Source organism: Scomber scombrus, chromosome 16 (genome assembly GCF_963691925.1).
Source record: "Scomber scombrus chromosome 16, fScoSco1.1, whole genome shotgun sequence".
NCBI lineage: Eukaryota > Metazoa > Chordata > Actinopteri > Scombriformes > Scombridae > Scomber > Scomber scombrus.
This window is the reverse complement of record NC_084985.1, coordinates 25,131,586-25,158,847: the sequence shown is the minus strand read 5'-3', so window position 1 is coordinate 25,158,847 and position 27,262 is coordinate 25,131,586. Positions and strand designations below refer to the sequence as shown.

At 41.6% G+C, this 27,262-nt stretch overlaps 1 protein-coding gene across 1 annotated transcript in view; it reads left to right on the top strand.

Moving 5' to 3' along the window:
• ptprua (protein tyrosine phosphatase receptor type Ua) overlaps positions 1-27,262 on the top strand; it is a 206,866-nt gene that overhangs the window by 73,453 nt on the left and 106,151 nt on the right. Inside the window, exon 3 of the mRNA XM_062436618.1 lies at positions 23,054-23,325. Within this exon, the coding sequence (XP_062292602.1) occupies positions 23,054-23,325 (272 nt within the window). The remainder of the gene's footprint in view (positions 1-23,053; positions 23,326-27,262) is intronic.

Genomic DNA, 27,262 nt, shown 5'->3' with positions numbered 1-27,262 from the left:
GTAGAGTTGGTCAAGAAAAATCTCTAAAGGTCCTCACCAAACCAGCATGTTCTGTATTTTTACTTCCTACCATCAGTTTAGATGAATCTGAGCTGGGCAATTTACTCTGTACAGATTTAATTGGATGTGGAACAATCCCTCCTGATTAAGGCATGCTGGAGTTGGTGGGAGTTCAGTTTGCCTTCCAAAATTCTCCAGAGTTAGATTGGAAACTCCCCAACCATCAGAAAGGGTGAAGACGTCCACAGCGATGGCACGGGATGAAAAGATAAAGAGAGTTTATTTCCCCAAACAGGCAGATAATTAATTGGACGAGACAAGGTTGTGTAATCCTGTTTTTCACGGTCCGTAACCACCCTCGTCCTGGGAGCGCAGACCCACACGCTACAAAGCTCGACCGAAAAGACCTGACAGAGACTGAGTGAAGCCCACATCTCAACAATACATCGCTCCCCTCCCCCCTTTTTTTCTCATTCTCTTTCGCTGCCTAGCGCTCGTTCTATCTCCCCTCCTTTTCTTTGGTTTCTCAATGAAATGCTGTAAAGATAGAGAAAACGAGAGCGACAAAGTAATTAAAAAGTAAGAAAAAAGTTTTTTCCTGGCACCGCACATGGAATTCATTTTTTGAGTAATTTCTACCTTCATGTGGTCTTTGAATGCTGCCTAAGCCGTATCTCTAAAGGAGCTGCAATGAATTAGTGTTAAATTTGTGCAGGTCCTCGTTTTCTTTTGTTCTACCTCTCTTGTAAACTGGTTGAGGGCTCGGAAAGATCATAAAACGAAAACTTCATCTCGCAACTTCATCACACAGCATCTCAACACCTGTCAGCTAGAAGCACAGATGAAAGAGGAGGGAGGGGGGGGGGCGGTTATCATGACTCTTTTGTGACCAAAAAGAAGGAGAACAAGCTGTTACAGGTACTGTTTGGAGATGTACATTTTGGATCTGCTGAACCATCCAGACCTCTGGGACAGGTCTCTTTTGAGTCAAAACTAAACCTGGAGAAGGAGTGTTCAGTTTTTATGCACCACACATCTGGAACAAACTCCCAGAAAAACTGCAGGTCTGCTGCAACTCTCTGTTCTTTGAAATCACAGCTGAAGAGACTTTTCTGTTTGGTGCTGCTTTGGATTAAATCAAATAATCATTCATTGCTTACACTGCACTGTAGCTCTTACTCTTGTTTTGTGTCTTATTCTATTTGAGCTTGCTTTTGTTTTCTATCCACTAAGTTATTCAATGGATACTTATAATTGCATTTAAATGTCATTTCATGGTGTGTTTCTTTTTCACTTTATCTCAGTGCTTTTAATATTCAATGTAAAGCACCTTGAACCACCTTGTTGCTTAAATGTGTTTATATAAATGAACTTATCTTGCCCAGTGTGTGTGCGGTTTGTTGCACAGGATCGTGGGCTGACTTTATCCTATTATAAGAATCTAATATGGTTCAGATGGTCATCCATCTCTTGCGTAATGGATGGATGAAGCTTTTTAAGAGCTTTTTTCTGTCCTTGCCCTTGAAAAACCTATATTTAGCCCTTACAAGATTAAGGGTCAAGCATGCGTGAAGTCCAAATAACATGTCGCCTGGCCACATCTAAAGAAGAAAATGTTTATGCCTGTTCCAAATTGCCACAATCAAAGGCAAAGTGATAAGTCTGCCATCAAAGCCTCCTTTTGTTGTATTTCACTGCCATTACCATCTCTGCCTAAAAATTCTCTGTCTTTTTCGTGTTTTAGTAGATTTGACAGACTGAATTGTACGAGTGGGTAAGTCTTCACTCTAAGGCATTCAAAAGTGACAATAGTTATTGGGGAAAAAAGAAAGCTTGGGAGAAAAGATCAAACCCTGCCTTACTTTAACACCTTTGTAAATCTGGTTGAAGCGAGAGTGATTATTGGATCGTTATTTCGGGAAGTCACAAAACTCACAGAACGCTGTGCCTCCTTTTAAAAATAGGGTTTTAGATGCTGTTAGATGATGTGATAAGCATGTTTCGGAAGCATATTGAGGCCCTTAGCGTAAGGATAAGGGCTGCATATCGAACCTTAATACTTTTGGTACCACCTGAAATGTGTCTATTAACTTGAGTTTCAAAAACTGTTAAGAACAGAAAGTTGGCGTCAGTATCAGATCTACATTTTTGCCAGTTTTAGACACTTATATGTATCTCTAAGTACATATAAGTGTATATACAGGACCAGAACCACCAGTCTGATGCTGAGACCGATACATCCTGCATCACACTGAACAATTGCTGCTATAATAATAGTAATAACCATCATCATCATCATTATATCAGGGAATTGCTGCACTTTGGGCCCACTTGGCTACCTTGTGTATCCTTTTAGACCATTTTTATTCTTATCTTCGCGCTCTTCTGACTCTGGTCTTATTAAGACTACTCTGGCTTCTCTGGACAGCTGCTTTTTACTAAAGATATTGTGTCACATAGTGTTATAAGTTAGCATAAACTTTGTACTCTCTATTAAGCCTATTAAGCCTCGTTGGTGCGTCTTCCTTTCTAGATAGTAGATTGACCAAGATCAGCCCCGTGTCCCCCGATACTCGATCCGGCTATTTGAGTCAGTATCGGACCCGATATCAGTATCCGATCAGCCCTGATCTCAAAATCTTCAGCCTCAGGAAGTGAAATCAACCTGCTTATGTTTTCGGTCTCTTCTCAGCTGTAGCGGTGTTTTTTCATCTCAGCATTTTGACCTTTGCCATTGTTCAGAGTGCAGAACACGGTTGTGATTAATAGAGTCTATAATGTACGGAGCGTATGTACTGCCTTGCTTCAGTAGACATTGTGATAAATGACAAGAAAGAGAAAAAATAATACTCATAAGGATGGATTGGTTTCATTGTGGGGAGAAATACAAGATGCTGCTTGCCTGGATTGAACCACTGCAAAAAACTAAAACAAATAAATCAATCAGTGTATGAAATAAAGATACAGCGGATGTCCATCTATGTTTGAAATTCAAGGCCCAGAGCTTTTTCTTTCTCTTTTTAGTATTCATGTACAATAGTGATGAACTGTCTGGATTATTGTATATTTCACAAAGCCACTAGGAAGAATTCCTTTAAAATTCACAAGAACACACAGCATCTGCCTTAGTCGAAACAGGCCATTGAATAGTAGCCTAGACAGAGACCTCAGACAGCTGAAGTATGCTAGACAGTAGTGTTTAGCTGTGGATAACAGCACACAATTAAGCAGTCTCTCCTCAAATATATAATGTAAGGTAATGTAGAAGTTGTGTAAAGAATGAAAAAAGAAAGTTTGAGAGAGAAGTTCAAATCCAACTACTCGCTCACTTCCACACACCTTAACTGATAGAAGCGGTTGTGAATGTCGCAGACGTACCACTGCATGATTAAGCTGTGAAGACGGGATGTTCACGAAGGAGCAGAATCGGAGTCTTCTCTTAAGTGTAGCGTGGCTAGCGGCTATTAACATAGCCACCAGCTCTCACGGGCTGATTGTGAGACTCACACACAAGGAGATGTGTGGTGTTTCACACGTTCGCACGCTTTCACACTATTTTTTCATGCAGTGAATTCATAACCGATAACGTCGCAGTACGAGACAACACTGACGGCGCACAGACAGACAAGACAGGGCGAAACTAGTGGCGGTAGAGGTTAGGTGGTGTAGAAATGCAGAAAACTCCATTTGAATTACAATTTTTTTCTAGGGGAGGACTACGAAACTCGCCTGGCAATTATGTATATTTCGAAGTTTGCTCCCCCATTTTAAAACATAACCAGGTGGCCATGACCATACCACTAAACTTTATGCATCTGTTTTGGCATACAACAGCAGCTCGCTGTGCTGCTGTGTGACTTCATGTGTATTAAATCTCCCCTCTCACTCCTTTGCCGTTGAAGACCTGTGCTTGTTTTTAGACCTTGTCGGGTGTCAACAAAACTAGGTGTGGGATGTTATGAGAGAGTGTCTTCTCTCCAACAGGATCTCATTATTTTCAAGGTGCCCTGGTTCCTCGGGAAGGCAACAGCGGCACTTTTTTCTGCTTTGCAGGGGACAAAGGGAAATACCATAGCCTAGAGTGTTCCCAGAAACCACCGAAGGCACATCCAAATATTTTTCATGTTTGTGTTGAAGCTGTATAATAAGGGGTACTTTTAGGTAAAAATACACAGCTCTATTTGGATTGTTATTACTGCTGAGTGAGAAAATAAGTGTCCCGTCATCTCATATCTAGAGTCTTGTAAAATCTTGTTCTCTGTACGATTTTTGGTAGCAAATTTTGAATAATGCATAGAGCAATTTGAAACTTGTCATCATCTACGAGACACCAGAGTCTCAAAGAGTTAAGCTACGTCTGCATGATGGTAGAAAGAGGCTGATAGAGGTTAAAAGAAAAGAAAACTGAAGTCGGGGGGCAACAAAGTGAGATGGGATCATGCGACAGTTTATTATGCGGATGAGGGGAGTCAGCGACTCCTAAACTGTCTGAGCATTTCTTAATTCATCACTGTCACTTTCAGTGTGAGTGTGCATGTGCCTGTGTGTGTGTGTTAGTTATGGTACCACAGAGCATCTGCGTGGCGGCCACCAGCTGTGATTGATCGCCACTTCTGCAGACTACAGGAGCGCATTCCAGGGGCCTCAACCCACCCTCGGGTCCTCAGAGCCTTGATTAAGGCAGAGGCGACCCCAGAAATGAGTTCCACTCGAGGATTCGCATTGTTCTTTTTCTCTCATTCTCTGTGTGCTTACACTTTTCAGATTAATCTACCCGCCCCTCGGGTTCACCCATCTTTATTTCCTTTTTCCTTCTTTTTTCTCTCTTCTCTTCTTCTAACCAGCAGTTCTCTGTTGATTTTTCCTCTTTCTTCTAGGTCCAGCCTTCATATCTTCTTTTTTTAGAGAATATGATCTGATGAACTGATCTGCAGCTCTTTGGTGATATACTGCTGTCTCTAATGCCTCTGCAGCATTTTGATATATGATGTCATTCCTTTTGGAAGATAGATGTTGGTCTCACAGATGAAATCTAACAACTGTAGCTGCCACATTAGTTTGAATGTAAAGTGAAGGCGTATGTTTTTACTGGACAGAACAACATCACTGTCTTTGAGGCTGTATATGTACAGATATCACCACACTTCAGCCTACATAACAGTTTGGATTATTATTCTAGCTACATCACAGACTGAAGAACTACATTTACAGCATGTCTGCCAACGAGGGTTTTATTTTTTTTTAGAGAAAAAGGTGTTAGTGGAGCTTTGAGTTGAGATGATTTTGTCACAGTACAGTCAGGTAGGTGTGTTGAAGCTGAGCTGCTGCTGTCAGCAGGTACGCTGTTACTGCAGAGAGGCAGAGACAGAACATCAGGCTCTTCTCTCTACTCCACAGATTAGTTGAAAAATGCAAAAATATTGCATGAATTAAAATAAAAGTCATCGTTGAAAACATTGTTTATTTCATTTACAGCAGCCTTTTCAAAGATTTAGAAACATAAATAAATGACAAGAAGGTGAATAACATGGTGTCTGCTGGCCCAGTGTTAATAATACATATTCAGCATTAGAACATGTGTTTATGTATATGTTGGTTCAGCTGAGCAGGGAGTCTCTGGTGGTGCTGCTGGACCTCAGCTGCCACAATGATACAATTAAAAGTTCTGGCACCATGTCTACTAGCTGTGACCTCAGTAGAGCAGACAGTCTCATTTAACTACGCTGGGTTCCAGACTTCACGACGTACAAAGGACAAAGTAGATGCGGTCTACAAGTAATGGTAGTTTTGGTCATTTGAAACATCTGCTGAGTATCATCAAATTTCTGTAAGTTAGTGTTTGTTTTACTGTGTTTAGCTAATAACCATTAGTGGCAGAAGTGTTCCTCCTTTTAAAAACCCCCAACACAGCATTGATTCTCTTGAATCGACCAGTCTAGATAGTAGCAGTAGGCGATTCAAACTTACCGGCAGCAAGTCGTGATGAAATGTATTGAACACATTCAGTCACACTCTGTGTACTCTAAAACTGCCTTTTACTGTCTGTTCAACATAGTACCCTCACAACCTTAGTACCACACAAAACCTAGTACGTATTTCTACAATTCATAACAAACTTTGGAAAAAAAACTAGATAATCCAGCTCGGGTGACTTCTTCCGTTCTGATCTGAGCCAAGGTGAGTTAGTCACAGCTAACACTCAGCTTTTTCTCCAATAACTCAAATACACAACTACTGATGCTGCCCAAGTGGTGCACATTCTTACATTGCTGAAATAATCATGATCTCTAGATGATTCACCGAAATGTGAGATCGGGCCACATTTTGCGCTCATTAGATGTGCTGGAAAGTTTCAGTTATTACAAAAATAACACAAATTCCCTACTTGGTTTAGTTGTAGCCAGAGACTCATGTCTAACAGTGAGTGATTGAGTATCACTCAAGAGGCACGAGACTGTGAGCTGACTGAATACCATTGGGGAGTGAAGGGTTTCTTTTGTGACAGCTGACAAAATAACACCATTAAGTCATTATGTTTCAGATTGGACTGGTCGGAGGTTTTAAAGGGTAAATCCCTGCTGAACCCTAAAAAGCTGCATATATTTTTGCCTTTAACAGATGACAGGCGACACCTGTTTGGACATCTCTGATTGGCGAGTGAGCATCAATACAGAGTGCTTTGCCTGCAGCGGTGTGGTGACGAAGTTGATTCAGAATCAACTTTTTTTGAGAAATGCCAAGACAGAGAGGGGGCGACTGTGGTTGAGCGAGCTAGATAGTGAACCAAGAGAGGGAGCATTGATAGAATCGGATCAATAAAACGTTATTTACGGTTACAATCCCAGAGCTAAAAAACACACCTACACCCTCACACACCTCCACTCAACCCTGCAGCGGTGCGCCGAAACGCCTGATTTGTTCTGAATACGACCTAACAAAGAAATCAACTAAATCTTGTTATGCTGCTTGAGTTTTCTTGTCTTTTCCTCACTCCCTCTTCATTTCCATCTCTGGTGGGCCATCGACTCTGGAAGCAGCGTCTGCGAATTTGTCTTCCATTAGAATGGAATGTCACTCTGGGAGTGTCGCCGTGGCTCCAATCATACGACTGCCGTTACATCCCTCAGGCGTTACATTATTTATCTTCCCAGCTGACACCTATCATCCGTAGTGACTGCTCCACAGTCCCGCTGACATCCCTGCTGTCACCCCACTGCCACAGCCCATTCCCACAACCCCACACCACAATACCATCTCCAAATCACCTAGGGGAACCCCAAAATGAGCACTTTCTCTCAGTTTCACTCAGTGGTAAGAGCCTTCAAACTTCACTCCAGAGCCCCCCTACTCCCCCCCCCCATAGGAGGCTGGATTTGTGCAAAGAAAAGATTAGTGAAGAACGGTTGAAAAGTGTGGCTGAGGTAGGAGAAATAACGCTTTCCCCTGACCGTTAGATTTACTCCTCACTCGCAAAATGAAACAATGAAAGTCAGAGATGCTTTTTTTTTTATACAACTTGAGGAAGTTAATAAACCTTTTCATAGCGCTTCAAAAGGGTATGTGGAAAACTGCCAGCAGTCCAAGTCCATTCGTTCCAGTACCAGCTCTCAGTTCTGCATAACAAACACAAACCTGACCTTGATCCAAAATGAATGCACTTGCCCCACACACACACAGAGACACACACACACACACACACACACACACACACACGTACGCCACTCTCTCTAAACACACAGCCACAGGTCAAGGGGCGGCTGTGTATTGTTTCCCATCTCTTGTGGTTTTTCCCGCAACCGTCTCTCTCCGAGTGTCTTCCAAACCCTCCCCTCTCTTGTCATGGATTAATTGGATTTTTGACCCAGTTCCAGTTTGCTCTCTCTCTCCCCTCCTTCTCCTCTTGCTCCGCTCGGGCGCTGTCATGAGATTGTGTAAAATGTGTGTGTGTGTGTGTGTGTGTGGAGGATTTAGTGTGTCACTGGCTACCTCGTTTCCAGTCTGTTGGGACCCTTTGTCTTCCTGCCACCCCCTCTTGTCACCCCCTCATAGGAGGGCAACAGCCGGCGAACAAAGCTGGACTCCCTCTTTGAACCCTCACCACACACACACACACACACACACACACACACACACACACACACACACACACACACACACACACACACACACACACACACACACACACACACACACACACACACACGCACACACACAAAGATGTATTCCGCCTCCTTCCCCTCTCAATTCCAGCCACTTGCTGCCTTGTCACAACTATAACAGCCACTGCCACTACCGCTGCTATTGTTCTCCTGGCGTTTTGGGACCACGCAAGGGGGGCTGTTGGCATTAAATTCATCTGCATGCACCACACAGAGGGCCACTAAAGGATAACAGACAAGGAATTACCCCAAATGCATGGCTTGAAAACTCGCGTCCCTCTCTCTTTTTATTTGTTGTTCTACCTCTGTCGCCCTGAATCAAGTCCCCTCCGCTCTCTGTAATAAAACTGATGAGGAGGTCGTCTTGGGATTCCCGATCATGTGTTACAGTCTAAACATTTTTTTTTTGACTGCGGGACACTCACAAAGTGGCGCGTGACCTTGCACTGAACATGCTCAGGTCTCTTTTTTTGCAAAGAGGGGGAGAAATAATGAGTGTAATTGCGATAACTGTGTGTGTGTGTGTGTGTGGATATTTCCCCCGTAGGCTCTCGTCAGGATTTTTTTCACCTGTGCGTTTTGCTTGTAATTACAGACCTGCGGCTGACGCAGGGGTTCAGGGTCAGCTTTCACAGTCCCTTTTATGGAAATTTATGGATTTGTCTGCTCTCCTTTCCATGATTTGTAGTCAGCCGAGGCGGCACTGCTCCCACCGTTAGCGGATCCGAGGATTAAGAGTTCCGCTCATAAATGTCAAATGATAGATTTGAGAACGGCGCGCGCTCCCCCCCCAACTCCCCCTCCCCAACTTCAACCGAGATGCTTATTATGCTGATTTATTACTATTGATTTCAATTTCCAAGGCTTTATTTGCTGCAAGCTGTACCATTAAAACCACAACCACGCAGGATATGAATTAAGATCCCGGGATTACAAACGCCTTTCAATTGTGTCTGAGAGAGCAACGACTTTTGAATGAGCAACACTGTGTGTGTGTGTGTGTGTGTGTGTGTTTGTGCGTAACTGTGAAAGCAAATGAATTCAAAGTAACGCCTGCTTTTTGTTTGGTCCGTTTTGAATCCCGCAGCCATGCTATTGGCTGGCTTTGTGTGTCCTCGCAGCCAATTGGGTTAAAGCGTGGGTGATTTTGAATAACACACTTGCTTCGTTTGTGTGTGTTTATGTGTGTGGTACGTTAAGCCGTTAGACCGTTACTCAAGTCCCAAAAGGGGATTTGAAAAGGGCCCCTGTCAGATAACGGTCCGCCTTTCAATGACACATTTAAATTTTAAACCACCCCTGATCTTTTCTATTCTGTTCTGTTCTGTTTTGTGTGTTCTTTTTTTTCTTTTTTTTTTATCCGACAGGGTGCCATGTGTTTTGGCTTGAGATTAGGAACACATGCAGGCTCATTGTTGTTTAAAGAGCCTCAGTGAATGTTGCAGGGCAGCATTGGTGTGCCCCCTACTGCCAGATTAAAACCACTAATCACGTCTGCCTACACACCGATAGCCGTTTTTATTTTAGAAATGTACAAAAGTTTATTATCGTGTTAAATCCTCAGTCATACATTCATGATTTTGGAATTAAGACACTCTCCAGATGATAGACAGGACCCAGATTTGTTTTTTTTTTTTAGAAAACGTATTTGTCAGTCAGTTAGTCAAGAGCTTCTACTTCTGAACAGCTTGTAAAACTATGTTCTCTTTAATCAGGGTTTAAAAATGTCATAATGTCCATGTATGGAGGCTCAAAGATAACTAAATTAAATGAATAACAAAAAATAAGCATATGAGTAAATATAGACAAATACTGTGTGTAGTAGTACATATATAGTACTACATTTTGAAGTCAGCTCATTATCATGAAACAGTCAAAGATTTATGACCAAAAAATGGATATTAAAACATTTAAAAAAGCAGTTTTGAAAAGAAAAGGAATATTACTTGCAATAATAATTGTTAAAATTAGCAGGATGAACTAACATTTCATAACACTGAGCTGAGTTTTATTGGATTTCCCCCTCTGTTTCCTGATTATATGATATGTTCTGTTTCAAAGTGTCATAATTTGAATGTATGGAGGCCCAAAGATAACAAACAAATAAGCATATGAGTAAATATAGACAAAATACTGTGTGTAATATGATGCTGAAAGAGTGAAATGTTCCTCAACATTTTAAAAACTCATTATCACTCATTAGAGAGAGCATCTTTGAGAACCTGCTCTTGTTATTAGTATTTTAATCAGTCCATCGCCTGGCATTTTGCACATTCACTAACATTTTGTGTTCTGTACTGATTAACTTATTTGTCTGTAACTCAGTGTCGTACTATATTGTTATGTTTTCCAAGACAGGTCTCTCTTTAAAATGAGACCATACACTCACTGACCTCTTTATTAGCTACACAATCTTATTCAATCCAATACAACAGCTCTGCTATAAATTCTACATTTATAAAGTTGACATGTTTTCAGTTTTTGTTGACATTGTCAAGAAGGGGATAATTCTACTTTATGTTTATTACTGAGGTCATAGTAGGTGATGGTGGTGTATTAAGGTGCATTATATTGACTGGTGTTCCTAATATTTTGTCCACTCCATTAACATTCATGAGAGAGGCAAAATATTAGGAACACCAGTCAATATAATGCACCCCAGTACACCACCACTACCTAGTACAACCTCAGTAATAATCATAAAGTAGAATTATCACCTTTCTGACAATGTTAACAAAAACTGAAAATGTATAAACTTTATAAAAGTAGAATTTATAGCAGAACTGTTGTATTGGATTGAATTAGATTGCACAGGAGTATCTAATGAAGTGTAATGATAATTGTTAAAAAATTAGCAGAGTGAACTAACATTTCATAACAGTTTTTTTTCCATTTCCTGATTATATGATGAGGATGTTAGTTATTTCTTTGATTCATTAAACCCTCTATATTGACGCTGATATATATGATTTTCAAGGGTTTTGTATTTGGCATGAACGCAGCAGTTTCACTCAAAAACCATTTGTATCTGTGCTATTTCAAAACCCTGCAAACGCTTACTTGCTACTTTTAAACTCACAGGCATCACTGCTGTTGTTTCAGATTTCACATTCAGCATTTCAGCTCTTTCCTGCCCACGCTAACCCCGGCTGACAGTGTGTTCCTGAGGTCAGGGCTGCGTGGCTGGGCTAAGGAAGGGTACGGTGGGAGGTGGGGGGGTGGTGGGGGGGGTGGAGGAGTGCTGGTCTTTGCAGCTTGAAGGTGATCTGGACCAGATGGCCGCCTCTCTCCTCCAGATGCACTTTACCTTTCCGCATCCGCCACTGGCACACAGTAGGACTGTAACAGATAGGACCTTATCGCAGTGTGTGTGGAGGTGGAAGTGGGACCTGTAAGCGGGCCTTCATCCAGCCTGGCAGATCCAATACCACACATGCACACAGACACACACACACACACACCACCCTCCCTCCGCTTCCACACATATGCTCCAGCTCTGCACTGCACCAACTGATGGAAATCTGATTTTAGGCTATTGGCCTAAAACTTCCCACCAACTTCCCACGGCCCCTATCAGTGAAGGGCAAATACAGCCAAGAAATGGGCTTATCTTGAGAGGAGATGAGTTTGGGGAATGGAAAGGCTGTGTTTGTCTTTGCCAAGCAGGAGGGAAGCCAAGGACTCAGGACGGCTCCTCCGCAGGACCTGTTTTTATCGATTGGCCTCTTCCTCTTCTTACCTCAGGTTACTCCACCTGAGTACTTGTTCTCGTGTTGCATCGTGTAACGTGCCTTGCTCTTACAGGATGTCGTGCGAGTGTCCTCTTTCCCCTCACCTCTTCGTTACAAGTTAATGTTCAGGGTTGGGGCCTGTTACATTACGGCCTCTTGAGCTGTTTCTATTCTCAGAGCAGAGACACACACATTAGAAGTTATCAAGGAAGTGATAATATGTCCGTCTGAAATAGATTCTTTCTGAAGGATGTGTTTTTCTCGCCCTAAAGGACCGCAGCCGCTGTCACATCCATTAGTAGCTATCTAGAGAGAAGTTATGTGGCTGTTAAAGGCAGGCACAGAAAAATAAATACAATATTTTTTCCCCCATTTCTCACTTTTAGCTTTAGGAAGTAGGATCTTACTTATTTGTTCATTTTTCATCACTGGATAGTTTGGTGGTTAGGGAGGATGAGTGTTGTCACATAAAGGTCAACAGTCAACTGTCAATGTATGTACATAAGCAACACACACACATTCAAATGTACAATCCGTGTATCTCAACGTTAATGACGAGTCTGACTAACTAGCAACATAACTGCCTTCTGAAGCGAGACAGAAGAGTGCGCCGCCGATTGCGGACCATAAATCGCATTACCTCAAACCTCGGAGCCATCCTGACAACTGTGTGCAGAGGAAACTACATTATCATCGACCTGCTGCCACAGAGAACCGCCGCAGCCTCGAGATCTGCGGTTCAGACTTAAGTCTTAACCTGCTCGTGCACAGACTGGAAACAGAAAACATACAGTGCAAATAAATAGAGCCAATGTGGACTGAAATACTTGCCTACAAGATCAATTATTTACATCAAATTAGTTGGAAATAAGAATTCTGTCACAGTATGAATTAGAAAAACTTGTTGCATCTCTCTAATATAGGAAATGTAATTATATGCAATGCTTTAATTATACAGTAAATTCGAAGTACACAGTGATGAATGGAAAATGAACTCAGAGCTGCTGTCATTAACCTCATGTCAGCAGTAGGCAGCTGAAGCCAGTGGAAAGGTTTTTTTCATAAAGCCTCAGAGCACTACCTGCTCCAGCTCTGAACCGCAGAGAAAAACAACAAAGGAGCTGCCGAACGTAGCGGAACATCAGACCAGTAAAGAGACCGATATATTTCTCTCTCAAGAGTTAGACAAACAAAGCTGAAATGATATACAGTATGCGTCACCAGAAATACAATTCCCAGATATTCTCATATCAACTTTAAAAGGTAATAACATGTCAGTGGTGTTAGGTCATTTCCATATTTAGGGTCAAGCATGGGCCTTGAGGTCATAGTAAAGGTATCTTGGCAGAAAGACATACCTCACATACCCCACATATGGGTAACTGTGTTTCCTTGTTTGTAGAATAACGAACCAATAGGCAAATTCTATATGATGTAGATGCATTGAGTATGACCATTTATGGCCATAGAGTATATTTGTAGCACTACCTTTGAAGGCTCAAAGACTCTCCACAGAGGACCGTTTCCTCAGAATCATGGTGGCATCATACATCAGACGGTGTATTGATAATACTTTGATTCTCCTTGGCCGAGCTTCAATAAACATTTCAGCCTAAGACATCCTGAGCTCCTGAGCACTTTCTCCACTGATGATGAGTTAACCATTGCCAATCAAATTATCCCAGTGTGTGAAGTACTATATTATATAAGAACAGATTTGGGGTGCTTGAATATTTCCTTTTTGTGCAACTTTATACCTCCACTCTACTACAGTTGAGAGGTAGATACTGTCATTTCTACCTTTATATCCAAGTCTTATTGCATTCAGTATGTCTATAGCCTGTTAGTAGTCCAACCACGTGTTTTTCAGACCTCAAGATGTAAACACCTCAGTATTTTATATCTCCAGTCTCCATGTTGGGCACTATTGGGCTAGTTAAAGCATAAGAGCATCTTTTCACTTGCCTGTACGTGTTGGTATAGGCAGAGGTGTCTGTTTCATCTCAGTTTGCACTTTTATTATCGGTGGTATAGTGGTCTCTTTGATTCGATATTTTCAGAATAACAAGCACAGCAAGCAAAAAAATATATGTTCCTACTTATTCCAGAGGTCCCATTATTTGCAAGCAGCATGCATGCTCATTGATGCAGTCTAAAACCTATATTTCTAAAGGTCCCCATACATCATTCTCCACATGGGAGGTGGTGCCTCAGGGGAGAGCTCCCTGTTAGTGTACCTGTTAAGGCAGCGAGCCCTGATCCTAAACAGCAATAAGAAGAGCAAAAAGGAAAGAGCAGGGCTCTGGAAATGACATGCTCTGTTTACTAAATGACCAGGGAAACCTAGAAGAAATAGGGCAGAGAGACCGAGAAATATTGGCATGAAGAGCAGAGCCAAGCGCACACCAGCACCCCCAAAAAGGCCTCAGGGATGCTGAGATGAAACAAACAGTAAATCACAGGAGTTCGATGAAGAGGCTGAGGGCGGGTGATATATATCAAAATGCAGCAGCAGGGTGGAGAGCTGGTAGTTGTATGAGGGAGGAAAGTCAGCCCACATGTTGTCACCGCACAGCTGCTGATACACTATAGATTTCTGCCACTGAGAAGATTCCCCTGCATCCCAAGCTCACTTCCATACACTCACGTCTCTCTGAGCTGGTCTGGACTCTGATCCTAGGAACAGCTATAAGGGTTTAGGTTAGGCTCAGGATTAGATTTATTTTTGGGAGAATCAATCAGTCCACTTGAATCCATTCTGCAAGCAAGAAGTCCATGTTTTATTACTGAGCACCACTTTGAGGGAAACTGTGGTGAAGTGTGGGTGGTGAAAAAGCTAGTCGGTGAGAGAAATTGACCACAATTGAACTTTTTTCATGGTCATCAGCCACAGACTGCCAATCAAATTTCTCTCCTGCCGTGTTCTCCTCCTGAAACACTGCTGTGATTGTATTTTTGGAAGTAAATGTTGAGGCTGGTTTGAGGCTGCAGGAATAGTGCTAGGAACATGGCGAGGGGTTGATTTTTCTTCCTTTATTTGACAAACTGGCATACTGTACCACATGTCTGTGAAACACTGAATCACAAGTTGTATGGGCTGTCACCTTTACACATCAGCTGCTTTTAATCAGCTAATTAGTGCTCACTTCCTCGATTCAAATTAACATAGATGTTTGACAAAACAATCCTAACCCAATTTCCCAGCCTATTTCCGAGGCTTTTGACCATCATTAGCATATGGAGTTATGGATTTTCATAACCTTGGAAATAGTACTTTGAAACATCTTGTATGTTGACATTAATTTTAGAGTGTTTTGTCAAATAATTAACTAATAAGCCAACTACTGAGCTGACAGGGCAACAGAACCATCTCCATGACAACTGAATAGGGCTGAGTATTGTTAAAAAAAATTACAATACCAGTACCAATCCAAGTACACTTAAAGTGATACTGGGCTGATACTGGGCTGGGTATCGGTACTCGGTACCTTAAAGGTATTGATTACCAATACCCAACTGTGAGGAGGACCCATTTTTTTTACAGCATTACTGGACAAATGCTGGTATTTGTTAACCTACGTCTCAACTCATACTTATCTCCTATACTTTGTACATTATGACTATTTCTGTTGTAGATATAGTTTTTTCGGGAAAAGAAGTATGAATTTCCTGCAACCTCCTGTGAAAATTCAATTTGACAGAAATCATCTCACAGCTGAGAGTTTCCAGTGGAAAAAATAAAAAATAAAAAATTGCAAAGAAATTGTACGCAAGAGAAAATAAGAATGATAAAAACCTTTTTAAAAAGTAAATAAATTAAGTGAAATAAATAAGAAAAATAAATGAATAAGAGAAAGACAAAAGTATAAATTAAATAAAAGTTTGATAAAAGCTAGACTAAAACGTATAAAAGCATATAGACTGATGATGATAATAATAATAAAATTACATAAAATAAAGTAGAACACAATTTTAAAACATCAAAACAAATAAAATAACAGAATGGAATAAAAAGATTATAAAGACTTCTTAATCAATGGAGGGGATGAATAAAATATTCTGAAAACCAATGAGCCTAATCAACAAAAATGTTAGCATTTAATATTCAATAACAGTACAAATCTGGTAAAAATCTTATATTTATGTGTGGATTACAGTTTCCAATCCAAGTTTGCTAAAGAGCTGCGATCTTATTGAATAATCCCCAAACAGCAGGAGTTCCTCAATCACTGTGTACATAGAGATTTAGTTGCCATTGATTCTGGACTGTAGAAACTTCTCTCTGATCTGTATTCAGCTCCTTAAATATTACATAAGCATACAGGCAGTAATCATGTATATGTATGTAGTCCTGCAGCAGGAGCAGGAGCCCAGTTATTACTCCACTGCTGTACATGTAATGCAGCATTTGCATAGACAATGAGAGTCAGCACCGCTGGCACATCTCACTCTGTATGCGATGCTAATCTGTGCATCATGGAAGCGTCAACGTAGAAACACTATAATGACTCTGTGTTTTTTTTGTTGTTGTTGTTGTCGGCGATCTCCAGGTTGTCTGCCGGGCTCTCGAGTCTCACCTGGGGAATTCATTAGCCTCGAGTTGTCAGCTGCAGTCAGACGTCGTATTGTTTGCGGGGCGTTCAGGCTCCGTCAGTGTCGCATTCATGACCAGCTGCTGTTGGTTTGCAGATTTCCCATTTGCACGCCGTAAGCACTGTGTCACTTTGTAAATGGCAAAATCTGCATCGCCTTTTGGCACCAGTAAACAAGCCACGGCCCCTAGTGTTCCCCCACCAGGCCAAACACATCACACACACACACACACAGACACACACACAGATACACACCACAGCCAGAGATACAAAGAGGAGCAAACAGCGAGACCAATCTGTGCTCTCTCTCCCCAATCATCTACACTCGCCTCACTTCACTTCTCTTGCACGTTCAATATCATCAGAGGTCACCGTGGCCCCGGGTTGCAATATTAAAAAAAAAAAAAAAAAAAAAGAATAAAAGAGAAAAAGCAAATGAAGAACAGAAAGAGCAAATTCAGGAGTCCAAATTGAAAATCTTGCATGACCTTCTCCAGATGCCCTGGAGGAAGAGGAGGAGGAGGAGAGTCGAGGAAAATAGTCTCGCTCTCTCTCTCTCTCTCTCTCTCTCTCTTGACAATCACGCTATCTCGATCAACACCACCAGAAAGCAGACCGTGCTCACCGTTGTGCTCGGTGAGTGGAGGCGGTAGTGGGAGTTGGAAAAATGTTAGATACAACATTTGATTAAAATGCATCAGGTTTTCTTGGCCTTTTCCCAGAGAAAGCTGGTGTCATCGTGTAAAATAGGGCCGCCTCGGTTATACAAAACATTATTGATGGCGGCGGAGGGAAGCTAACGAAAAATGACGGAGACAAACAGAGATAAAAGCCCTCGCTATCTCTCTCCCTCTCTGTCTTGCCGCGCTCCTTCCTTCCACTTTTGCCTGCACTCACTTTTTTTTTCTTAGTGTAAGTGTGATAAAAGCGGGCAGACCTATGACTCAGGCTCCCACCCCACATTCTGATATGAATTCAGGGAGCCAAGGCCGTCCCCTAATCTCTTAATGCATGTTCCCTCGCCCTTGGAAGGGTCATGGGAGAAATAGATGGAGCCTTATCAGCTTTTATGGATTTATGGAGAATTTCTCAGCATTGGGTGTCTTTTTTTTTTTACATCAAGCTGTGTGTGTGTGTGTGTGTCTGTGTGTGTATACATTAGGTGTTTCTGTGCATAGGTTGTCCTCAAGGATGTTGAGTAAGGTTATCAGAGTCGGTAATATCTTCATGAATTTGATCACGTTTCTAATTACTACATCAATCACGTTGACTTACTGCTTCAAGCTAAAATGAAAAGTGATGCTGAATCTGTTTCTTGAAGAATTCAAAGCCAGCGTGCTAGCCTTTAGCAGCTGATTGCTTATCTCTCACTCACTTCCTACATAATCAATATTTTATATGAGCCATGAGTCAAATGATGTGCGATGTGGGAGATATGACTCAAAGAGATGAATCCAGAGAGAATAATCATCCAGCTCTGCAGTTTTTAATGAGCGTTTAGGCATCTTTCAGCTCGTTGTTTTGTGTTTTTTGCCCAGAAACTTTACTGTTTAGTTTCAGTGTTTCAGCCTCGTTTCCAGATGCAGCAACAAGTTGTTATCATTAGAAAAATGTCTGATAAAGCCACTGTACACTACCTGTTCAGAAACAAACTGCAGACTAGTTAACAACTAGCATTTATCAACTAAACAGCCAGATATTTTTCTGAGGAGTTGATGGAGACCAAAACAGAACTACTTAAATTACATACATAACACACATGGACTTACATTGGCCAGATGAACAGAACTCCAAATACATGCTAATAGTGTTCTGTTTCAGCTGGCTGTGTAGATAGGCAATAGTTTGCTAACCTAACAACTTTATAACTCCAAGAACTTTATAAAGTGATAATATGTCAAAAGTGTGTTTGTTAAGTTCAGCATATTGTGGAGTTTTAGACCCCAAGAGGACACAATAAAATCAGCCTCACCTGTAGAGTGTTAGAGAGCAGGTTACTGCAGGCTGGCTGTCACCATCAGTGGAATAATATATTACCTTTCACTTCATATAGCAATAATTGTAAATTATGTTGTCTGTAATAGACCAATGGGTAATAAAATGCATTATATCATTACATATTGGATTAATTATCTTATTTTTACAAGATTTAACACTGTTGAGAAATTGAATGTAAACAGACCTCAAACTCATTCTGAAATAAGCTGTCCCGTTAACTAGTCCTAAGTCTGAAATTTGTCCCCAAAAATGGCCTATGACAGACCACACACACACACACACACACACACACACACACACACACACACAGCTTCAAAATATAACATTTAAAAACTTATATATAACATACGATTCATAATTTAAGAAAATACAATAATAAGAAAATAGCTTAATTTCACAGTTTTATGTAAACTGCATATGCATAGAAAGTAGTTTATTTTCTTGTTATGTGCTCATTCCACCACTAGGTGGCTTCAGCTGAATCTAAGGAAGACTGGAGCCTTACATAAGTACTAACAATACTGTAGAGGTTGTGTTTATATTAGTTTTACCAAATAGGGTAAGGGTAACATATTCAAATATAATGACAAAAAACAACAACAAAAAACTGCATTACTGTTTTTTCACAGCACAAACCCCCTCCCTCTCCCACCACCCTCAATCTTCCCCAATGCAATCCTGTCATGAGGACAGTTGGAGACTTGCCCTCCAACAATGAGGGGGTCCAGCGCTCATAGCTGAAGAAAAAGCAATTTAGCCACAGAGCCCCCCCGAGAACTGGCACATCAAAGCAGCAGTGGCGGCGGTGTGGATGGAGGGAGGGGGGGGGGGGGGGGGGAGGCGGATGATGGGGTGGACTAAGCCAGAGTCTGCCCGGCTTTGCCTGCGAGCAGGTGAGGGAAAAGAGAAAGAAAAAATATCAGCATTGTCCAAGAATATAGCGAGATCTCAAAGGACAGCAGCTGCTTGTTATCACAGGATATTTCTGGCAGTTTGACGTCTCATCTGTGCTTTTGGAGGGGGGGTCGGGGCAGGAAGACGGAGCCGAGGGAGTCGGGGGAACGGACAGTGGTCAGAGAGGCTTTGTGACACGCATTTTAAATCTCTTTATATTCAGGTTGTCCATGGATCTGACCGGGCTTTTTGGTCTGTTCCTTCTATCTCCCTTAACCGAGGGACTGTCCATTCCTGATGATGAAAGAAATCAAAAGTCTTTCTGTAATCCTTAAGCTAAGCTGCTGACTGGGCACTCCAGGCTGTACATTAAACCACACTCCTGGTAACTCTCTTTTGAATACCAAATGATGCAACTGCGTCACGGGTTGAGACCTGAAAAATTACTTGATAAAACAAAACCACACTTAGTATAATTGACTTCATTCCACATCTTCCCCTAAAAGTAAATAGCTGCACTCAGAGGAGTATTTCTTTTTTATTCAAGAGCACATTACAGAATAAAAGAATTGTCTCCGATTGGCTACACTCTAAACTCTAAAGCGCCAATTACTTCCCGAAACGGCTCTTATTCTTGATAAAAAAAAAAGAGTCTATACATCACCTGTTAATGAAATAGCTTTACTGATATATTTCCTTCATGCTCTGGTTTGTCTTTATTTAAAACTAAACGGAAAACTGATGGCACACTTGCTATTTGTACCTTTTGTAAGATTGTTTATTTAAATGCATTTGAAGTCATCTGCATCAGTTGGAGCTGGTGGAGGTAGAGAAAGAATAGAATAGAAAAGAAAGTGAAATGACAGAAGAAGTGGAATGATTGAGGACAGAGAGGAAGCGTTGGAAGAAGAAGCCACTTTTCTCTCTATGGAAGGTCAACAGGACTTGGATATACGTCTGCTTTTGAGCCTGTTATTTGTGTGTGTGTGTGTGTGTGTGTGTATGTGTGTGTTTGAGAGAAGAATGTCTGTGTGCTGATATGTGTCTGGCATGTCAGCGCTGTAGTATTACAGCCATCTCTCTGGTTTAAGCATTCCCTCGGTTGCCATTACGGCCTAATAACCGTGTCGGTATGATTAATGGTAGGAGGGAGGGCTCTGATTGCGCTCTCCCTCAACTACAGTACCTAGGCAACTACACTACCCATGTTCCCTTGTCTTCTGCTCATCCTGCCTGGACATCTCAAGCATTACTTTGGATGTGAAGGTTATACGTGTAATTAGTCCACGTTCTCCCTCCTGCTGGCAACATCAAAGAGTCGACCTGACGATGATGATGATGATAATGATTGGGAGATTAGAAGTTAGGGAGGAAACTATGTGATCCCCAAGGCCATTTTAAGCAGTCCAAGGTAATAAACACGGACAGCTTATTGCCTTCCTTTCTGTTTCCTCGTGTTTTTCTTTATTGCTGCATTTCTTTCTTCAACATTGAAAAGCATTTGCCTGCCAGGGTTGGACATTTTCCAAAAGTGGAAACCAGTTATATATCATCCTATCCATGAGAGGATAAAAACATTCCATTTGTCCAATATGCTCCTTTTACATATGTCTCACAATACTTTCAGTTTATTCTTCCCTTCATTGAAAGGTTTATGACTTTATGTATGTCACCCAGACATGATATATACAGTGTCTCAAATCACATGCTTCTGTTAATACACTTCTATTAGTACACTGTATACACTATGTACTTAGTTGTGTAGTGCGCAAATTTCAACAAATTAGTGTTGTCTCAAGTCAAACACTGTTGCGTACTTACCGGAAAACACGATTAACGAGTTAGGAAGCTAGCACTAATAAACCAACGGTAGGAAGCTAGCGTTAGCGGTACCAAATCATTACAGACTGTTAACCGAACCCTTTTCAGTACAGCACAAAAATGTATATGTGTATGGATCAAGGATATTGTCGATGTTCTATCTGATGGGACATTCTGAACCTTAGTGATGGCAAAAAAATAGTATTGATTGTGCCAAACTACCAAAAATACAGATACAGTTTTATTGATTTTAAACTTTTATGGTCATTGTATATGCAGTGTTGTTCTTGTGAATCTGCTACATGGAGTTACATGCTGTGTTTTTGCTTTATACACAGACATAGAGGTAGCTGTTAGAACTTTCTGTGGGAAAAAATCAATGATGATGATTCTGAACCAAATATTTCAAGTTTGATTTTTTTTTATCTCCTGATTTTCAAAGTGGATTTACCGATGCCGATCCCACACAGATTCGTGGAGAAACATCCATATTTGCGAAGGGGTTCCACTGATTTATAGCGTTTGATGTCGGCGCATTCCGCTTTGACGGAGTAATGATGTTGAGATTAAGGGGATTTTGACACAAATTGCGTCCCTGAGGGGGGAAAGTGCACGCAGCCCCGCAAACATTCGCCATCCAAGGTTTGCTTGTGTTTAGAGTTTCATTCGGTTAGTTACCACCAACTTTTCCTCCTTAAATCAAAATCCCAGACACGTGTTGTTAAAGTTTAGTTATTGTTTATTGATTTATGAGTTGTGTATAAGCTTTTTTTGTTTTTACTGTACATGCTCACAGCGTACAATAAGTGCATTAAAACTCTGTAGGAAAAAAGAGCTACAGTAGATGTCATTATTATCTAGTTTGACGTCTACATCGACTTCAGTCACACTGTTGTTACGCTCACATTCTTGATCCTGAAAGTCTGTCTTTGAGGACTCATCCCTGAGTTTGCACATCAAGCAGGCTGTAAAAAAAACATTATATAAAGGTGGTGATCATAATCTGACATTGTGATCTCTCAACAAACATGAATAAAAATGGATGGATTTAACGGTGGCATTTTTAATATATGACTGTTTTCCAGGATCTAGTAATGAAATGTGTTGTTTTTAGTGTTACATTGGTATCTAAAAGGTAACAAAAGCAAACATAGCCAGTCTTTTTTTCCCCTTTAAATTGAGTTTCCTACTGCTGTGAAGGCCACAGTAAAAGGCAAACCTCCCCCTCCTCCTTTAGCTCCCCTCCCTCCATTGTGACATTCTTCTCATGGTCAGGAGATCTCTGCTGGGTTGCAGGGATGAGAGGAGCCAGCAGTGTGAATGTGAACCTCAGTCCAAAATAAAAAGAAAGCCCAATCTGACACCCAGCGTCGCTGCTTTGAAAGACTAGATCTGAGGCAGCGCTGCAAAAACTGATGGAAGCCCTGTGAACGTGGGAAGCAGGGAGAAGCAGAGACAGACCAAATACAGACAAATAGCCAGAGAGACAGGATTGAGCAGATATTCTGGGTAACAACCTTGAGCCTGTCAACTTTGGCTGTCTGGCTCTTTTTTGGGGGTTTTAAAAATAAAAAAAGAAGACAGACGTTCTCAGGGTTCTTGTGTTTTTTATTTCAGGCCCCTCAACGCCGACTGGCAGGTGAAAATGCTGAAATGGCTTCTATTTATGAAGTGTATGTGAGGTTTTTTAGAAGAGGATTTACTTTGCAGACAAGGTCAATCTGCTGAATTTGGACAAAACTATCAAACTACACTTAATCAGTTCAAGTAATCTCAATAAGATGTCAGAAATGAGGAGTACTTGAATCGATATATTTAAAACCTTTACATAATCCTTCTTTTCCTCCCTCTCCTCCAGGGTCCTTCATGATGGTCAATTCCTCGCAGCATTTCGGAGGCCAGCGGGCTCAGCTGCTCCTGCTTCCGCTCAGTGAGAACGACACCCACTGCATCCAGTTCAGCTACTTCCTGTACAGCCGCGACGGCCACAGCCCCGGGGACCTGCAGGTCTTCATCCGGGTCAATGGAGGCTCCAAGGGCAGCGCCGTGTGGAATATCTCGGGCTCCCAGGGCCGGCAGTGGCACCAAGTGGAGCTCGCCGTCAGCACTTTCTGGCCCAGTGAATACCAGGTGAGCTATATATGAGATCATTGCCAACAAGGCCTGTCACAATAATTACGTTATCGACTTATTGTACCATGACGTAATTATCAACATCATCATGTCTATATATGGACTTATTATATGATACGTGGACTTTTTTGCTTTACCTCAATATTGCCACACTTCACATTAGCAACTAAGAGGCTATTCATGTTACATTGGCTAAGCAAGTAGTGTCCTCCATTCCTCACTATGTACGTCCTGAGTGGAGACTGCAGAAGTGTAGCACTCACTCTCTAATCCCACCCCACACACACCCCCCTTGCATTATTATGCTATTATATTATCATTATATCAGTGGTATAAAATGATCTTCAAATGACCATAATATCGTGTATCACGATTATTTCTGAGACAATATATTGACAAAAGTAGTGACAGGTCTATTGCCAACACCAAGGTGGAAGGTCGTCTTTTGACATACAGAATCAAGAATTATCACCCAATTTTGTGTTAGACTTTTTTAGCAAACTTCATTCCAACCTATTACCACAGGTTTTACACACATTTTTGAAAATAATGGTCAGTAGGCCTCATTTAAATGAAAGTATAGCTCATTTTTGACAATGCCTGTCATCCTCCTGGGTCAAAATTGACAGGAGGGTTAAATAGAATGGATTTGGTTTGATTTTGCTAGTAATCTGTGACTTCTTCATAAACAGGAGTCGTTACCATCGTTATGCCAACTGTTGCATCCATGTACCATTTTTTTCAGAAACAGTGTTGGGCAAGCTGCTTAAAAAATGTAAGAATTTCCTTGAAAAATAATTATATCTCTTTAGTTATTACTCACAAACAAAATTAATTAGTTGTGTGATTCATTCCTTTACTTTTGTGTCAGCCCAGCTTTGTCAAAAGTGCTTTTAAACAAGTTGAAGGCACATGTTCCATGTTCTGTTTTAACACGTGTAGAAATAACAGATGATTAAATTCAATCAATAATACATTTGTAGCTTTTGTCATTTATTCAGTAAAGCTCTGACACATGCTGCTTCACAAATGCATACATAAAACACCTTTTCTTGCCTTTCTCGGTTTCATTTATTGAAATGAATTCATATTTGATACGCTATTCATTCACTATTCAGGCCAAATAAGTCTTCCGCGTGGCTTCTGGGGCCAAATCATGATAGACACTTTTCATTATATGTGATGTTTCATTGGATAAATGATTAATCAGTTGTCAAAAAGTAATGAATGCATGAATATGTAAGGAACGTAATCGTTGCAGTTGCGGTTTTATCAGCTGGTGTCCACCTGCCATGTGCCGAATATGACACCTCTAGATTGATTGCAGACAGCATTCAGTCCCATGGTGGAGTTAATTAAGATGATGGAAGGGTTGAACGATAATAAGATATACATTTAAAAAACAAATTATTTAATTTAATTACAAAAACGTAGTCCTTAATAACTTAGTCATTAAGGTTTTTGCTTTACATCTATGAAGAGTATATCAGATATCACTTACAATAGCCTATTAAGGCACTAAACCACCAGCTGCTCCATTGAGATGTCACCAAACACTGAACCGTGACTGCTGTCATCTTCAGCGGCTTTATTATCATCCTCCCCATCATTGAAACCGCATCCGAGAAGTAGCCGTGTCATAAACTGCAGCGGCTCAATAGCTGTGTAATTACAGTGGGCGTGTGTTTGCATTGTATCTTTATTTATTGGTCAATTTACCTGCGTGCTGCAGTGTAATCAATAGCCCTGTTTGACGCCTGTGTTGCCGGTGCTGCATTATTAGCGCCGTTGTGGCCGCTTGTAAGATCCTGATGACTGGATGCGGCCCTGCCTCACCTCATTACGGCTGATAATTTATCCCCTAATGCTCTCTTTCTTCCCACCAAAGCTGCTGCCTCCTACGCAACCCCGCCCTCCTCCCCAAAAACAGGCGTTAATGAGGAGGCAATGGCTGGTGTAAGGGATTGTGGGAGTGTGGGTCCGCCGAAACAGTCAATTGACCTCAATTCCGCGCGACCCTCGATGCAAAGGCGGGTGGAAAGCGGGGCCGGGTGTTTGCTTCCATAACCTTGGCGCGCTCTCGGCCCCATCTCAATAAATCAAGAGGCGGTTAATGAGATTAGAGGGCTGCGTAGATCAATGAGGACAGCCTGCACTTTACCATCCTCAGCTCTCCTGTCCTGGGCGACTCTCGCAAACAGCCAAACTGATTTAAAATAATGATTCTCTTCCCCCACCTCTCCCTCTGTGGGGACGTTAGAAAGTTTGCCTGCCACGCACCCGTAGCAGGAGGTGGAGGTGGTATACGTGGGCGATCTCAGAAGGCGATGCTGAGGTGTCGAATCAAGACATATCGGGCCCGGGCGGGGAGTTTGCTTAGAGCCGCAGTGTTTACCGTTTGGACAGGCGTGCATAAGCAATGTAATCTACTACCCTGGTGATGTATGTCCAAGCTGCCTGAGTGATGACAAGGCACTGTTCTCTAAAGGCGTGTACACACAGGACAGATTGCTTTATTTGTCCTATAAACATGGATGATCGGCAGCAGTTAATGAAGCAGGTAACGCTGAGTAGATGAGTCAAGAAGGCTTGAGCGTAGCCCCGGAAGGAACAAAATGTCTACATATGCCATCTGGAGAGGGACAGGATTCAGCTGGGAGTGAGGCTTGGTGCTTCTCTTCAGTGTTCCTCTCTTCTGCTTCTTCTTTTTTGTTTTTTTGCCCCCTGGGAACAACCTCCCCACAGTTCCCACAGCCACGACTCAAAGCTCAACCCAGGCCCCCATAGGGCTCCGTTCATCCATCCAGACCCATCGATAAAGATCATTGTCCAAGCACTGCCAAGCCAACACATCAGCCCCTGCAGGCCGCAGAGGGACAGATCCACACAGGGAGAGCACCACCACTTCAAAAGAGGGGGCTAGGAGGAGAAAGTGTGTGCATGCGTGTGTGTTTTTGGGTGTGTGGGCGGCTGCTGCTGCTGCTGCTGCTGTTGCTGCTGGTACTGTTAGTAGTGTCGGTTGAGATTAAAAATAAAAATAAATCTACTAATCAGTGAGCATCAACACCCCTTCAGGAAAGACAGACTGCTACAGAGATATGTTGGACTGTGATCAGAGATGTTGTTGGCCTTTTGTATTTAGGCTCTGCCTGATAGGAGGTTTTAAGAAATTCTTTGCCAATATTTTTGGATTTCAGATGTCCATTGTACTGTATGCTATAAAAAAGAATAACATTTTCTGGTTCATGCAATGTTTTAGTGATGGCAAGGTTGAACGATCTGTTTCGAGACATTAAAATTAAAGTATTGGCGTATTGTTCAAACGGTCAACTTAGCTATTAAAGGAGCACACCAGTGATTTAGTCTTCCATTTAATGTGGGGAATCACAAGAGACAGATTTTAAAACAAATAGTGAAAACTGATAGAGCAGAGATAAGATATCTGGACTCAAAATGCTGGATCCTACATCTCTCATAATGTAACTAATGGTACCCCTTCCTTCCTTTCATGCCTGTGTTATAGGACGATGTCTTTGAAACTCCATGAACCAATTTGTAATAGTGTTTTTTTGATATATCCTATTCTCAGTCTTGACAAAGATCCCAGAGAGCCCCAGAAGAAATGACACATTCAGACATTCAGAAATGACATATTCAGACATTCAGAAATGACACATTCACGGTTGTACCCGTGATGGGTGAACTGACCTTTATGTCTAAAATTGCTGGAATTCCCTTTTACATGATGCAGACACAGGAACAAGAAAGGTGCTATATGAAGATACTTTCCTTACTTACAGAAACGAATACGTCCCCAGCTCATCATTGGTGCCAATATTTAGGATCCTCTGCAGTAGCACTTTGAATGATTCGCAAAACTGCTACACATACTCATATCAGTCCTATGTAGTATTTAGTGTTCACCTTTTTAATG